This window comes from Erinaceus europaeus, chromosome 15 (genome assembly GCF_950295315.1).
Source record: "Erinaceus europaeus chromosome 15, mEriEur2.1, whole genome shotgun sequence".
NCBI classification, from domain to species: Eukaryota; Metazoa; Chordata; class Mammalia; order Eulipotyphla; family Erinaceidae; genus Erinaceus; species Erinaceus europaeus.
Window position 1 is genome coordinate 15,647,218 of NC_080176.1, and position 16,189 is coordinate 15,663,406.

Below are 16,189 nucleotides of genomic sequence, written 5' to 3' on the forward strand. Positions count from 1 at the left end.
TCACTAAAAAGCTGTAATAAAAGCATGTTTTCTCCCATTCCTTGGAAGCACTGGATTATATCATACCTGTCAAAGCAGTGATGGAAGCAATGCACGTATGCAGAGCACGGGCACTGCAATAAGAGTGCTTGGATCTGAGTCCTACCTACATTCACACTGTGAAATGGATCAAGGTCTCTGCCTCCTAGAACTGCTGTGCTAGAAAACAGAAGAGCAGCACCCAACTATTATCACCATCATTACTAACATCCATCACCTGACAAGTCATAATTTGAGCCTGACATGAGGAGGCTCAACCAGATGTCTTAAAATCGCTTCTATAATTCTGCACTAAGACCCGAAGCTCATACCTCAAAATTACCTCTGACTAGCAGTTTTTTCTGCATGTATCTATATATTTTTTAAATCAGCATTGCTCAGTTCGGCTTATGGCAATGCAGGGAATTTTTTTTTTTAATTTATTGGGGGATTAATGTTTTACAGTCGACAGTAAATACAAAAGTTTGTACATGCATAACATTTCTCAGTTTTCCACATAACAATACAACCCCCACTAGGTCCTCTGTCATCCTTCTTGGACCTGTATTCTCCCCACCCACCCACCCCAGTCTTTTACTTTGGTGCAATACACCAATTGCGGGGGATTTTATTTTAGCCACCAGAGGTTTGATGTCTGCGTGATAACTCGACTGTAATATTCCCAGTGGCCATTATTTTTCTGATAAAGTCAGAAACAGACACCTGCAGCACTGCACTGTTCGTGAAACTTCCCCACCTGAAGGTGGGAACCGGGGGCTTGAATCCAGGTCTTCTCGCACGGCAACGTGTGCACTCTACCGGGTGCTCCGCCGCTCGCCCCCCACACACACACCTTTTTCAGATCAGCGGTCACCCAGGCGTCCAGCACCTGAAAGCCCAGAACCGCCGGAGCGCCCTGGGAACCCGAGTCCTGCGCATGCGCACGCGCTGGCGGTCGCGGGCCGCGCCGGTGGTGAATGGCCGCTTCCATTCCTGAGACGAGGTGCGACTTGGAGGCCTCGGTCAAAGAAACAAGTCCATAAGCAGTATTCACAGCCTTTCGATGCGTTCATTACGATGTTCCATTATTATCTTTTTACCTGACTTAGTCTTCTGGAGAGAGTCTGGGCCGGGCCCATTGTCCTTTCAGGACCCCTCATTTGGGAGTGTTGGGACCCGCCGCCAGCCGGCCAGGTACGGAAGCCCCGTGGACACGCCCACGCCAGGGGCCGGCTCTCCTCCCTCCTCCCCGCAGCTCACAGGTTCCCACCCCGCGGCGCGGCGGGCCGGCTCCTCCCGGCCTCCGCCCCGCCAGTCGCGGGCGCGGGGGACGTCAGTGCTGCCAGCGTGGAGACCGCGGTGGGGCGCGGGAGGCGGAAGTCGTGCTCGGGACCGCCGGGCCTCCATCGGGCTCCGCCGCCGCCGCCTCAGCCATGGACGCGTCCCTGGAGAAGGTCCGTGCCTGGCGCGGGGTGGGATGCGGGGCGTTGCTGCGGCCCGGGGTCCCGCCTCCGGGGCGACTGTTTCCCGGTCTCAGGCTTCCATTGTGACCGGGGAGGGCGCCGGCGGCTAACGGAGGCCTGGTCTCGAGGGCTGCCGGCTCGGCGCTCGCGGCCGGGCCTGGTCACGTCACCGGACCGGAAGCCTCGGGTCCCCGCGGGCCCAGAGCGGCTGGACAGGGTCCGGCCCCGGGCCGCCGAGCGCCGGAGCTCCGCTGGGGGCCCTCCACACCGACCTGGGGGGCCATCTGAGCTCCTCTCACCCCCCTCTGCGGGATGGCAGGACTCGCTACTTGAATTTCCAGACACACCTGGCAAGTCGCCTCAGCTGTTTGCGAGCCAGCTGCAAACCTGTAGGTTTTCCGTGCTCTCCCGACGTGGAAGGAAAGCCGGTTAACTCGGCGTGGCTTTCCACCGTGAGCGCCCCTGGGCATCCCCTGGTGCAAAGCCGGCTTTTTCAGCCCCTGGATGCGAACCTGTGGGGGGCGGGTCCCGGCTTTGCGGGTTGAACGAGCTGCCCACGTGATTCTGTTGCTGTTGGCTGCGGACACCCGTGTAGGACCTTGAGGTCCAGAAAAGAGCGAGTCTCCTGGAGGTTGGGGACTTTGCTTCCCCGGCTCAAGCTGTCTGACTCCCCCTCCTCCAGTGACGAGCGGAGAGACCCCCGGGCCAGCCTGAAATTCAGCAGTGGCAGCGCTCCGAAGCAGGAAAGCTGCCGCAGGGACGTACCTGGGCTCTCGAATGGGAAATGGTTTTAATTGGCCGGGGTTCCAGGCTTGTGGATTCTGCCAGGTTTATCTGCCTTCGGAACCTAAAATTCCTCGAAGTCCTTATCCCTGTTCAAGCTTGTGAGTCTTGCTCATCCCGTGTGATCTGATTCCAGACCACCACTGCTTTTTTTTTTTCTCCCCCTACATGTGCGCGTAGAGGGCAGGAGCAGTGCCAGTGTCTTGAGTCTCCTTTATTTTTATTCGTTGATTGATTGATTGATTGATTTAATAATAATCAGCAAGACCAAAGGATAAGAGGGGTACAATTCCCACAACCAGAATTCTGGATCCCATCCCCTCCATTAAAAGCTTTCCTCTTATTTATCCCTTTGGGAGCATGGACCCGAGTCTGCTTTATTTCAACTTTGAACTGATGAGAATGGCGGACGTTTTTCAACACAGCAGCTGCTGGGGATTTATTCCACTTGTCACTGGAGAGTCACAGGGAGTGATTGTACAAGTTGAGCCAGATGTCTTCATCTGCACGCAGTAGTTTAGCCTGTTCCTCCGTTGGTTTGTTGGGTGGTGGTTGTTTTTCTCTCCCTTGTAAATTTGAGTAGAGAGCAATCAAGAAAAGAAAAAGATGATAAATTGTGCTTCCATTTCCTCTGTGGTGACTTAGGATTTTCTGGCTGGGGATACAGTTTTTTTCCAGACTTCTGATTAGCACAGTGTCTACGTTGGGTGCTTTGGGCTTCACCCTACATCAGTAATTTGCAACCTCAGGGCAACTTTGTTCCCCAGGGACCTTTTTTTTTTAATTTTTTTTTTTTTGTAGAAGTATGTTTTACAAGACTTTCTTCTCTGGTACTTGCATACCCTGTGTTAGTACACCTCAGATATCACCACCATACCATCTCCCACTTAACTCCTTCTTCTCCCCATCAAGGGAACATCATCATCATCATTATTATCACAACTGGAATTTTGGAGGTACTGCTTACCCCTAGTGGGTAGAGGCCAGGGGTGTTGCTTTAGAACCTTACTTTCCAAAGACCAACAACCTCATACTAGAGAGTTACCTGGCTCAAAATATTGGTAGTCCTGAGAGTGAGAACCCTTGGTCTAGATCGTGTGTGATATCAATAACTGGATACAAAATAATGAGGGTTGGAACCCTACTTTAAATAATACTTTCTTGGCATTTGATTAATTGATTACAGTGGTTGCTCCCTAAATGTTAACTGATGATACAAAATCTTTAACTTCTGGGGCCTAGCAGTGGCACACCGGGTTAAGTGCACATAGTACAAAGTGTAAGGACCCATGCTAGGATACCAGTTTGAGCTCCGGGCTCCCCACCTGTAGGGGGGTAGCTTCACAAGCAGTGAAGCAGGTCTGTAGGTATCTGTCTTTCTCCCTGTCTTCCCATCTCTCCAATTTCTTTCTGTGCTATCAAAAAAAAAAAAAAAAAATTTTTTTAATGGCCACAGGAGAAGTGGATTCATAGTGAAGGCTCTGAGCCACAGCAATAACCCTGGAGGCAAAAACAAATAAAAAATCTTTAATTCCCCAAGTGAAGATGTGAAGAGATACTGAAACTCTAGCATGCTGAAGACTGGAGCTTTCATTTAAAAAATGATGTGACTAGTGTAAGGATCTGCTTCAAGCCCCCGGCCCCCCACCTGCAGGGGTGCTCTCTTCATAAGCAGTGAAGCAGGTCTGCAGGTGTCTTATCTTTCTCTCCCCCTCTCTGTCTTCCCTTCCTCTCTCCATTTCTCTGTCCTATTCAACAACAATGACATCAGTAACAAAACAATAATAACCACAACAATAAAACAACAAGGGCAAAAAAAAAGGGAAAAAAACAGCCTCCAGGAGCAGTGAATTCCTAGTGCAGGCACTGAGCCCCAGCAATAACCCTGGAGGCAAAAAAGAAAAGAAAAAAAATGATGTGATCACTTAGGAATTCAGGATGTGTGGGCTAGAAGTTTCTGCCATAGGCCAGTGTAAAAATTGTGAATGTTAAGCTTTTCAGAACTAGGACTGTGTCTTATTTTTATGTTCTCTAAAGCAGTAGAGGGCCTTATATATAATGAACAATTTCTGTTGGTACTTAGTGGGCAGCAAAGAAGCATTCCTATGCTATGTTGAGAATTTCGTGTTCTGAAAAGTAGTTTGAATCAAAGTAAAACATTGAGTTGTGTCCATTATTCCTGTTTCTTTGAGGAATAGACTATTTTGGGTTAAATGCCACATTGCTAATAAAGCTTGAGAACTATTTGAGCAGTTCTGAATGATCCCATTTAAACTGATCCTTGCATAATTTATACTGGTTACAGAAACCGCAGTGTTATTTGATATCTGCCCTCTAAAATTTCAAGTAATGTCTCACTCTCAAACATAGTCTGTCATCTGGCAGCATCAGTGCATTTGCTTTGGTCCAAATTTAATTCTTAGACATGTAGATTTGCAGCCTGTGCCCACAGAGTCATTTCCTTGTCTTGATTTGACTCCCCCCAACAAGATGTTTTCTTGTATCTGAAATTAGTGATGTCTCAAGAAACCAGATTGTTCAAATGAGTGAGGAATTCAGACTAGAGGAGTTGGAATCTCAGCACCCCAAAACTGTATGTTCAGTTCATAAGGAACTTGACCCTATAGTGTGTTCTCATACTGTTTTCTTATATTAATTCAAAAATGTAAATGTTACAGGAAGTAATTACTCTGATGCAGAACAGCTTACTAAGTTGATCAACACACCCACATACACTTTTTAATAAATACGTGCTTCTCTAAACCTGTAGAACAGCCCAATTTGGAAAACCTTATTCTTCCTGATTATTAGATTCAGACAAGTTGTATTGCAATTTGTTTTGTATTTACTTTAATTCCAACCTTGAGATTAAGATTTTATTTATTTATTTTACCAGAGCATTACTCAGCTCTGGGCTTATGGTACTTCTGGAGATTGAACCTGAGACTTCAGAACTTCAAACCTAAGTGTCTTTTTGCAGAACCATTATGCTAACCCCACCTCCCCACCCCCACTCCCTGCCTTGAAGTAAACTTAGAGCAGGATATTTTCACCTCAGCACTGATGGCATTTTGGGGCTGGAGAATTCTCAGTTGAGGGCTGGGTGGCGGCATACCTGGTTAAGTGCACATAGTACTAATAGCAAGGAACTGTACAAGGACCCAGGTTGAAGCCCCCACTCCCCACCTGCAGGGGGAGACTTCACAAGCGGTGAAGCAGGTCTGCAAGTGTCTTTCTCCCCCATCTCTCAATTTCTCTCATCTCTGTCTCTATCCAATAATGGAGGGAAAATGGCCACCGGGAGCAGTGGATTGGTAGTGCTCGCACCAAGCCCCTAACCTAGAAGTTAAAAAAAAAAGGGGGGGTGGAGATTGGTGGCGCACCTGGTTAAGTGCATATAGTACGAAATGCAAGGATCTGGTTTCAAGCCTCCGCTCCCCACTTGCAGGAGAGGTCTGCTTCAGAAGTGAAGCAGGACTGCCTGTGGCTGTCTTTCTTTTTCTCTCTCCCTATCTCCCCGTCCTCTGTTTCCCTCTGTCCTATCTTTTTAAAAAGGGGGAAAAAATGGCCATCAGGGACCAGTGGATTCGTAGTACTAGCACTGAGCATCAGTGATACAACCCTGGAGGCTAAAAAAAAAAAAAAAAAAAACTGAAAGAATTCTCAGTTGTGGGGGCAGCCATTGCACTATAAAATGTTTAGCAGCATCCCTGGCCTCTAATCCCAAGGTATCAGAAACACACCCCAGTCTTCCTGGAACAACCAAAACGCCTTCAGATGAAACACTTGTCCCCTTAGAGTGGGAGGAATCACCTCTGGTTTAGAGACACTGATTTACAGACACTAAAGCTTCACTGCCCAATTGGGTAGCCACAATTGGGTATTTACACTTAAATTTAGATAAATGTCATCACCAAGGCTTCACTATTACACAATGGCTTTTTCTTATTATTATTATTTATATTTTTAATGAGAGTTCTGGCTTATAGTAGGGCTGGGGATTGAACCAGGGAGCTCAGAGCCTAAAGCATCAAAGTCTTTGCAAAACCACTAAGCAGTGTTCCCAGCCCCCTACAATGGCTTTTTCGAATGGAGAAAGAGACTGGTAGAAAGAAAGCTGTGCTAGACCACAGCACCAAAGCTTCATTCCGTGGGAGCTGGGTTCAAACCTAGGCAGCACACATGGTAGAACAGTACACTATCCAAGCGAGCTATTTTTGCTGGCCCAAATTTAGATAAATGTAAATGAAATAAAATTTAAAATTCAATTCCTCACTCACAGTAGTCACATTTTAGGTGTTGGGCAGGCTTGTAGCTTCAGTTCCAAACAGCACATATATATAGTATTTTTATCACCTCAGGAAATTCTGTTGGACAACACTGTAGATTTGTTGTATATCTGGTTCAGGTCTCTGATAGTCTTTAGTTCTGTTTCTAACCTAAATTATTACAGTTCAGTCCATTTTTTATTCTTGTACTCATCTTGTACTCTACACTCACAGTTTTGGATCTACATTGTAAAGTCCATTATCATCATACTATTTATAAGAAGGCATGGGAGACCCATGAATGAAACATTCATGGTGATTACTGATAAGAACTACCAGAATTTCTGTTCCTACTCTTTAAAAGCTCACAAAAACCACCCCTATTGGCCACCTTTATAATGATCACTTCCTGTGCTATCCTCTTATAACTCACACTCTTAGAGTAAAGAACTCTGAGATGATAGCTTGCTGTATTCATAGCTTTCACTTAAAGCTGATTCCTACATCATCATAATGTGAGGGTTTTGCATACAGGTGTACATGGTGGAGAAAGCAAGGTGTACATGGTGCCAGAGTGTCAGGGTAAACATGGTACAAGGTTCCTTATCCAAAAATGTATAATCTCAGTCATTCTTATTCAGGATTACAGAGGTAGTCAGGAGCAGAGCAGTTGGTGGTCCCTATTCCTGCTTATGTTCACCCGCATCTATGATTCTGAATGATAATTGTAAATTTGAGTTGTTTGAGCTTAATGTCATTTGCTTTCACCTAGAGTAGAAACCTGGTTTGATATATGGTTTTTATTGAAAGCCAACTGTGGTCAGAGCCTAGTACTTAAGATACCAAGTCTGACATGAGGTGAATAAGACAACACCCATGCAGAAAGTTATGTTTTAGTAAGAGGCATATGTGTTTACTAGAAACCTTGTATAGCAGGGAGAGGTGAAAAATATTACAAGGTCACAAAATAAGTGTGCATGGAATAAGTAACTAAAAAAGAATTGAGCACGTCTTTAAGTGGACTAATTCAGAATCATGGTTTTCTGTAAGTATGATGTAGTTTTAGTTAGTAATGTAATTGTATTTCATATTTTTGCTGGTAAAACATAAGGTATAGGGAATCCATTAAGTTAAAGCAGATTTGAAGAACTAATGCCTCCAAATACCTTTAAAATGTGCAAAAATTCCTCTGTGAATTAGTTTGTCTAGCTTAAATTAAATCATTTTCTTTAGTCAGTATGCAAGACATCATAAAATGGGGGACAGGTAGTGGTGCACCTGGTTAAGTGCATACGTTATAGGGCACAAGGACCTGGGTTCAAGCCCCTGGCCCCCACCTATGGGGGGAAACTATGAGTATTGGAGAGCAGGGCAGCAGGTGCCTTTCTGTCTCTTTCCCTCTCTATCTTCCTCTCTCAATTTCTCTCTGTCTCTGTCCAATAGTAAATAAATAAAAAGTGTTTTTTTTTTTTTAAATCATAAAGTGATTCCTTTTTCACTTAGTGTCTGTTATGGTCTCAATAGTTTTTTTCTCATTCTCATTTACTTTTCTAGAGTGAGAGGGAAAATCAGTCTTTCTTTTCCCTTTTGTTGTCCTTGTTTTTTATTTTTTGTTGTTGTTATTATTGATGTCATTGTTGTTAGGACAGAAAGGGAGAGAGGAGGGGAAGACGGGGTAGCGCAGTGGGAAAATAAAAGGGAAAATAAAGAAATATAAAAAAAAATTTTAATTTTGCAGGAACCTATTAAGATGGAAGTACTTACTAGACTGGATATTGTTTTATGTGGAACCTTATGGAATTTCTCTTGTACATTGGAAAAACAGTTGAATATTTGTAGTTTCACAGAAATCAATCATAAAATTCTTAAGATACAGATAAACTTCAGGGATTGGATTCCTTCCCTTAGAACTATTCTTACTATTCATAGAGAAAGCAGCCAACATTAACTGCACATAATTCCAGTTCAGTTTTGGAGATAATGGTAGATCTCTTTGTCTTTCTGACTGAATCCCTCAACACACCCTAGGAAACATCCCCTTTTATTAAAGTGTATCTCAGTGGAGGGCTTCTACTTTCTCAGTGGCTGTACCATGCTTCTCTTTAAGCAGTTTTCTTTTTGTTTCAGAAGTATGTGTTTCCAGATAAGTGAATAAACTTTTTTAAAATAGAGCTTGCCTGTTGTGTGGGATTTTCTCATCTGTGAAGTTACTGAGAAGCATTAGTTATGATAGAATGTTTTAAGTGATTGAAAATAGGGGTCTCTTATGAAATATAAACTGACATCCCTGGCATATCCAACTCAGGTTTGTGTGTTTAGCTGAAGAGACACCAAAGCACCATGCAGCTCTGACTGATGGTGGTGCTGAAGCCTTTCACCTGCAAGTCCTGTGTGCTGCTGCTTACTACTGTGTTATCTCCCCAACCCCCAACATAAACCTTAAAGCGAGTGCTTTGAGTGCATTTTTCCCTCCCCATCCAGTAGGTTCCTGAATAATGTTGATGACAGCTTGAAGGAGACAGTTCCTGACTGGGTCCATTGTGTGGACTTGGCACAGACATCTCACATCTGTGTTGATTTTCTCTGGTTACTCTGTTTCCACCTGTATCCTAAAGATGTGCACATAAGCTTTCTTGTTATATTTCAGGTGTGTGTGTGTGTGTGTGCGCTCAAGTGTGTGCAAGAGAGATGCCATGTGAAGGGCATCGTGTGTGTGTATGTGTGTGTGTGTGCAAAAAGAGATTCCCTGTGATAGAAGGGCATCTTGTCAAGGTTGGGTCATGCTTTGCATCCAGAGCTATCAGGAGAGGTTCCCTCTATTAAACCTCAACCTTGAACTGGAATGAACTGTCTGTAATGAATAAATGAATGAATGAATGAATGAATACAAATTATTGTCCTATATTAGAAGTGTTTTGGGGTCTTTGTGTAGGAGTTTGATAATTTTTGTGTCTGTGAGCAGAAATAGGCTGTGGAAATTTAACAATTGTTTGTCAGTTAGCCTGTGGTAAAATCAATTTTCTTCTAAGTTGTAGTTTCCCAGAATTTGTCCAGGTTAAGCACTTACTGTACTTCCATCTAGGACAGGTTTGATCTGATGCTACTAATTTTGCTGCCTCCTTATCTACAGATTTTTAAAAATATTTATTCCCTTTTGTGAACCTTGTTTTTTTATTGTTGTCATTGTTGGATAGGACAGAGAAATGGAGAGAGGAGGGGAAGACAGAGAGGAAGAGAGAAAGACACCTGCACACCTGCTTCACCACCTGTGAAGTGACTCCTCTGCAGGTTTATCTACAGATTTTATTAAATTTTCATTTATTTATTTTCCCTTTTTGTTTATTTATTTATTTGCCCTTGTTTTTTATTGTTGTTGTTGTTGTTGATGTCGTCATTGTTATATAGGACAGAGAGAAATGGAGGGGGGGGAAGACAGGGAGAGAAAGACACCTGCAGACCAGCTTTACTACCTGTGAAGCGACTCTGTTGCAGGTGGGGAGCTGGAGGCTTGAACCGGGATCCTTTTGCCGGTCCTTGCACTTTGTGCCACGTGCACTTAACCCACTGAGCTACTGCCTGACTCCCTATCTACAGATTTTTATCTCTCATTAGTGTTTTGCTCCTTTTTCCCATCTGTTCTTTTCTGCCTCTCTTCTTGAGGGATTTGTAAGGTTAAATAAAAATACCTTGTACAGCAGTTGCATATCTTCTTCAACTAGAAATATTATGGTGCTTAATGAGGCTGTAATTACAGTATGTCTTCATGTTCTTACAGACACACTCAAGCATGGCGTCCATGACAGTTAAGAACAAGATTTACCAAGAACATATGGTCCTTAGACAGTGGAGATAGAAGTGTCCAATTCTTTTTTTTTTTTAATTTCTTTATTGGGGGATTAATGGCTTACAGTAGACAGTAAAATACAATAGTTTGTCCATGCGTAACATTTCCCAGTTTTCCACATAACAATACAAGCCCCACTAGGTCCTCTGTCATCATATGATGTTCTAGGACCTGAACCCTCCACCTCCTTCCCCCGCACCTCAATAGTCTTTTACTTAGGTGCAATATATCAACTCCAAGTCCAAGTTCTGCATAGTGTTTTCCCTTCTGATCTTGTTTTTCAACTTTTACCTATGAGTGAGATCATCCCATATTCACCCTTCTGTTTCTGAGTGTCCAAGTTTTAACTAAATAAACAAATTTTCTGTGGAAAATAGGCAAAAATATTTAGATATATAGAAATTGAAAGCACAGTAAGGTAAGCCAGATTTGCCAAAAACTAGATCAGCTTTCTGGAGAATTCCTTTTTTTCTGTCTTCATTGACCTATCAGTAACAGCTGTGTTCCCAGAGCAGCTGTTGCCATATCCTGTGTTGACTCTTTAAGATGTGTAATATTTGGGGTATTTGACTGGTGTTCAATAGCAGGCATTGTTTACATCTTTTCCTGGGAGGAAAAGATATGATTATCACTAACCAGGATTAATTATCCTTATTTAGAAAACTGTGGTTGGCAAGAGTATTTGGTATCTTTGAGACACATCAATTTGAAACTTTTATCTAATTAGTTTGATCAGTTAGGGGGGGAAGTACCCATGTTCAGCGGGGAGGCAATTACAGAAGCCAGACCTTCCACCTTCTGCACCCCATAATGACCCTGGGTCCATGCTCCCAGAGGGATAAAGAGTAGGAAAGCTATCAGGGGAGGGGAGGGGATATGGAGATCTGGTGGTGGGAATTGTGTGGAGTTGTACCCCTCTTATCCTATGGTTTTTGTCACTTTCTTTTTTATAAATAAAAACTTTTAAAAGTAGTAATTTTTTAATATTTATTTTATTTATTCCCTTTTGTTGCCCTTGTTGTTTTATTGTTGTTGTCGTTGTTGGATAGGACAGAGAGAAATGGAGAGAGGAGGGGAAGACAGAGAGGAGGAGAGAAAGATAGACACCTGAAGACCTGCTTCACCGCCTGTGAAGCGACTCCCCTGCAGGTGGGGAGCCGGGGTTCGAACCGGGATCCTTATGCTGGTCCTTGTGCTTTGCGCCACCTGCGCTTAACCCGCTGCGCTACAGCCCGACTCCCTAAAAGTAGTAATTTTTTAATATGTCTAATACATATTTTGTAAACTAGCATTTTGATAGCACCATGGTCTTCTCTCAAATTCTAAGAGGAGATATCCTCACAGGCTTTGGTTTTTCTCCTGTAAATATTCCTCAGACTACAGAATGGGGTGTTAAGTTTCTTAATTCAGCATTTTTTTTTTTGCCTCCAGGGTTATCGCTGGGGCTCGGTGCCTGCACTAGCAGGATCCTTACGCTGGTCTTTGAACTTCGTGCCATGTGTGCTTAACCCGCTGCACTACCACCCGATTGGGCATTTCATGACCAGCAATTTGATAAAAAGAAAATAGAGGGGGTTGGGAAGTAGCACAGCAGGTTAAGCACACATGGCACGAAGAGCAAGGACCGGCGTAAGGATCCGGCTCAAGCCCCTGGCTCCCCACCTGCAGGGGGGGTTGCTTTACAAGTGGTGAAGCAGGTCTGCAGGTGTCTTTTTCTCCCTTCTCTGTCTTCCCCTCCTCTCTCGGTTTCTCTCTGTCCTACCCAACAACAATAACATCGGTGGCAACAATAACAACAACAAGGGCAGGAAAAATGGCCTCCAGGAGCAGTGTATGTGTAGTGCAGGCATCGAGCCCCGGCGATAACCCTGGAGGCAAAAAAAAAAAAAAAAAAAGAAAAGAAACTAGAACAAAATAAGTCGAATGTACCCAGAATAGCAAAGGGAGTACCACCAGCATCACCTGATATTGAATTAACATAATTCTAGCTAGTAAGTATTGACACCTGTGCCATATACAGGCCTGTATTACAAAACACAACTTCCAGAGTAGATATCTTTCATTTTACCTTATTGTGAAACCACCACTGCAAACATTTGCATGGGCTTTGTTTGCTGGGACATTTGTTTAAAAATGAACCATTTAGTGAAGGCTAAGGTAACTGTACATACTGATTTGCCAAGGACCAGCCCAGTTTGTACCTGTTGTCTAGCTTAATTATTAATAGCTACCCCTTTCATTCTTTAAAAAAAATGTCCTGGTTTAAATAAGTTTATGGTCATTAATTGAGACAGTTGTAGATTAAATTTTTTATGAAGAGGGAGGGCCTTCTGTTATGTAAACTTTTTACCTAAGTAAAGACATAAATCAAGCAAGGATGATCTTTAAAACCTTAGCTCTAATTATTTGTGAGTATAGGGCTTTTTCAGTGTCAGTTGCTCCTTTTTTTTTTTTAATAAGTCAACTACTTAATCTGTCCTTAACTCAAAAATTTGTCCTATGCAAAAAATTGGTCATGTAGCACATAAACCAAAATGTTGATAGCCAATGTGGTGTTCCTTCCTAACAGGAAACAATTTGTTTTTAGATTTTTTTTTTTATCTTGTGTAGAAATTAGACTGGATGTAGTTCAGTATTATTTTTTAATCCCTTGTAAGACTCAGGAAACTAAGGACTGGCACTACTTTTGCCCTTGTTCCTGTTAGAAGCAAGTCACTTCTCTAAGTGTCAGTTTCTTTACTTTTAAAATGTTGTGCCAAAATCTGATTTTCATATTGTACTTTATTTTTATGAAACTTTCCATAAAGTCCACTTAGGAAAAATAGCTGATCTATATCATGGGGTGGGGAATTAGAAGCCTCAACTGCCTACTCATTTCCTTTTCTCCAAAGTTCTTCATAGGATTTTTTTTTATTTATAAAAAGGAAACTGTGATAAAAACCATAGGATAAAAAGGGTACAACTCCACACAACTCCCACCACCAGAACTCCATATTCCATCCTATCCCCTGATAGCTTTCCTGTTCTCTATCCCTCTGGGAGTATGGACCCAGGGTCATTATAGAGTGCAGAAGGTGGAAGGTCTGGCTTTTGTAATTGTTTCCCTGCTGATCATGGGCATTGGCAGGTCTGTCCATACCCCCAGCCTATCTCTCTCTCTCTTTCCGTAGTGGAGCAAGCATTTGGGGAAGTGGGGCTCCAGGACACATTGCGGGGGTCATCTGCTCAGGGAGTCTAGTTGACATCATGTTAGCATCTGGAACCTGTTGGCTGAAAAAAGAGTTAACATATAAAGCCAAGCAAATTGTTAACTAATCATGAACCTAAAGGCTGGATTAGTTCAGATGAAGATTTGGGAGGTCTCCTTTTTTTTTTAACTTTTTTTATCTTTATTTGTTGTATAGAGACAGTCAGAAATTAAGACAGAAGAGGGTGATAGGGAGAGAGACAGAGAGATACCTGCAGCACTGATTCACCACTTGTGAAGCTTTCCCCCTGCAGGTGGGGACCAGGGCCTCAAACCTGGGTCCTTGCACACTGTAACGTGTACTCAACCAGGTGTGTCACCACCTGGCCCCTTGGGGGGGTCTCCATTTTGTAGATAGTAGGCCATTTTAGTTATTTTCCAAAGGACCTGTGACTATCCTAGTTTTTTTGTTTTTTGTTTTTTGTTTTCCTGAGCCTGACATCTAATATGCAAGTGGATCCAAGTTATTGTCTGAGGAGATGATGGCATGGCTGGAAAAGGACCAGAAAGCTGGATCAGGGAAGAGAGTAGCTTCCAAATATGAGAAAGGTGTATAAATGTTGTTGACTGTAAACCCCGTCGATTTAAAGTGATCTGGGGCCCATATTCAGCTTAGGAGCCTATGTGACCTCTGTATCCCTGTAGATCTGAGCTCACATTCTGTGGTCATGAGTAAGAAAGAATAAGAAGCTTGTTTTTCCAGGGGGTGAAACTCAAGTTCCACTAGGAGGAAACACACACTGCAAGCACAACTAAGAATTGGACTAAGTGTGACAAGAGTTTCGCTCTCTAAATAAAATACAGAAAATATTCTCTTCCCCTTAAAAAAAAAAAAAAGAAAGAAAAAATATGAACCCCCTCTGAACACTATAATCAGCCTCCCATTTGCCTTCTAGAGACAGCCATTACTACCAGCTTGTATAAGCTTCCTGAGTCTATAGAACCACTTACTGATTTATGAGTGTATTATTTTCCTATGACTGCTGTAACAAATCAGTACAAATGAAGTGTTTTGAAAACAGCAGAAGTGTATTCTCACAATGCTGGAGGCCTTGAAATCAGTATCATTGGGCTGAAACCAGGGTGTTGGTAGGAATGCACCCCCTCTGGGCTTTCTAGACAGTGTCTTTCTTATCCCAACCTAAGTTGCCTGCCAGCAGTTTTTCCTTAGTCTATGGTCCTGTCACTCTTAATTTTCAAAGCCAACATCTTTAGATCTCCTTCTGCTTCTTCACATAGTTCCCTCCTATCTGTGTAGCCTTCTGCTTCTCTGATAGGAATACACATGGTGCTCACCTTAATAATTCAGGCTACTCTCACTATCTCAGGGTTCTTAATCACATATGTGAGGACTTTGCTATGCAAGGTATTCACAGATTACAGGGATTCGGATATGAGTATCTTTCTCAGTGTCCATTTTATTATCCTTCTGTGCTAGTGAGACAAATAGCATACACTATAGCCTTTTCTTAATCTTATTTCCTATAACAAAAAGAAACTGGAATAGTTAAAGGCCCATTAGTTGAATAAAGTATAACCACTAAAAACAATAAACTAGACATACTACCATAGAATCATAGTCACCAATAAAGTAGAAAAAGTAAGTTGCAGAGAGGTACATAAGAGTAAAGTGGAAATTTAGAAGGATATGTGTCAGATTTTAAAATGACTTCTCTTGGGATATGAACTTGTGGACTTTTTCACACTATGTATTTGTACTTCAGAATTTTTTTTTAAACCAGATAACTATTCTTCCCTGGTTTGCAGTGCTAAGGATTGAATCTGGGACCTCGGAGTCTCAAGCCTAAAAAGTGCTTTACATAACCACTGTGCTATCTCTCCTGCCCTCATTGTAATGTTTTAATCAAATATGTAATTTATAATAAACATTTTATAATATACCTGGAAGAAAATAGGCTTGCATTTAGTTTTTTTTTTAAGATTTTATTTATTAATGAGAAAGATAGGAGGAGAGAGAGAACCAGCCATCACTCTGGTACATGTGCTGCCGGGGATTGAACTCAGGACTTCACACTTGAGAGTCCAATGCTTTATCCACTGCGCCTCCTCCTGGACCATTTGGATTTAGTTTTTATGGGTGATTTATGTTGCTGAAATACTTATTCTTCGATCTGTTTCCAGATAGCAGACCCTACATTGGCTGAAATGGGAAAAAACTTGAAGGAGGCAATGAAGATGCTAGAGGATACTCAAAGGTGAGCCTGTGGAACAGAAATGACCCTACTAAACATGTTCAACCTGTCACAGAACTGGAGGCACTTGTTCCTCATGTAAAGACAACTCTTGGTTTCAGATTGTCACTTGGCTGAACTTTATTTAGCTTGACTTTAAAATTGGTATTTGTCTTGCATAGAAGATGCTTTGTAATTAAAGAATTTCGAAATTGTAGAGCAGGACCTGTAATTTGAAGAGTCAGTATATTGATTGAACTGTAAATATTCGTTATATAAGGTGATGAAGGACTTCACCTAACCAAGAAATAAGTTAAAGTATTACTTACTTTCATGCTCTTCTCATTTCCTGGAAATCGAACCATACTTCTCGT

At 42.5% G+C, this 16,189-nt stretch overlaps 1 protein-coding gene across 4 annotated transcripts in view; it reads left to right on the plus strand.

Moving 5' to 3' along the window:
- Nucleotides 1-1,103: 1,103 nt before the first annotated feature.
- The window catches only part of PDXDC1 (pyridoxal dependent decarboxylase domain containing 1), a 67,335-nt gene continuing 52,249 nt past the window's right edge, over nucleotides 1,104-16,189 (plus strand). For 2 of the 4 annotated variants that reach the window (XM_060172938.1, XM_060172939.1), the window contains exons 1-2: nucleotides 1,104-1,472; nucleotides 15,766-15,839. In XM_060172938.1, the coding sequence (XP_060028921.1) occupies nucleotides 1,452-1,472; nucleotides 15,766-15,839 (95 nt within the window). In that variant the 5' untranslated portion in view covers nucleotides 1,104-1,451. Of the gene's footprint in view, nucleotides 1,473-1,601; nucleotides 1,934-15,765; nucleotides 15,840-16,189 lie in introns of those variants that run through there. The other 2 variants (XM_060172941.1, XM_060172940.1) reach the window with 2 other exon arrangements.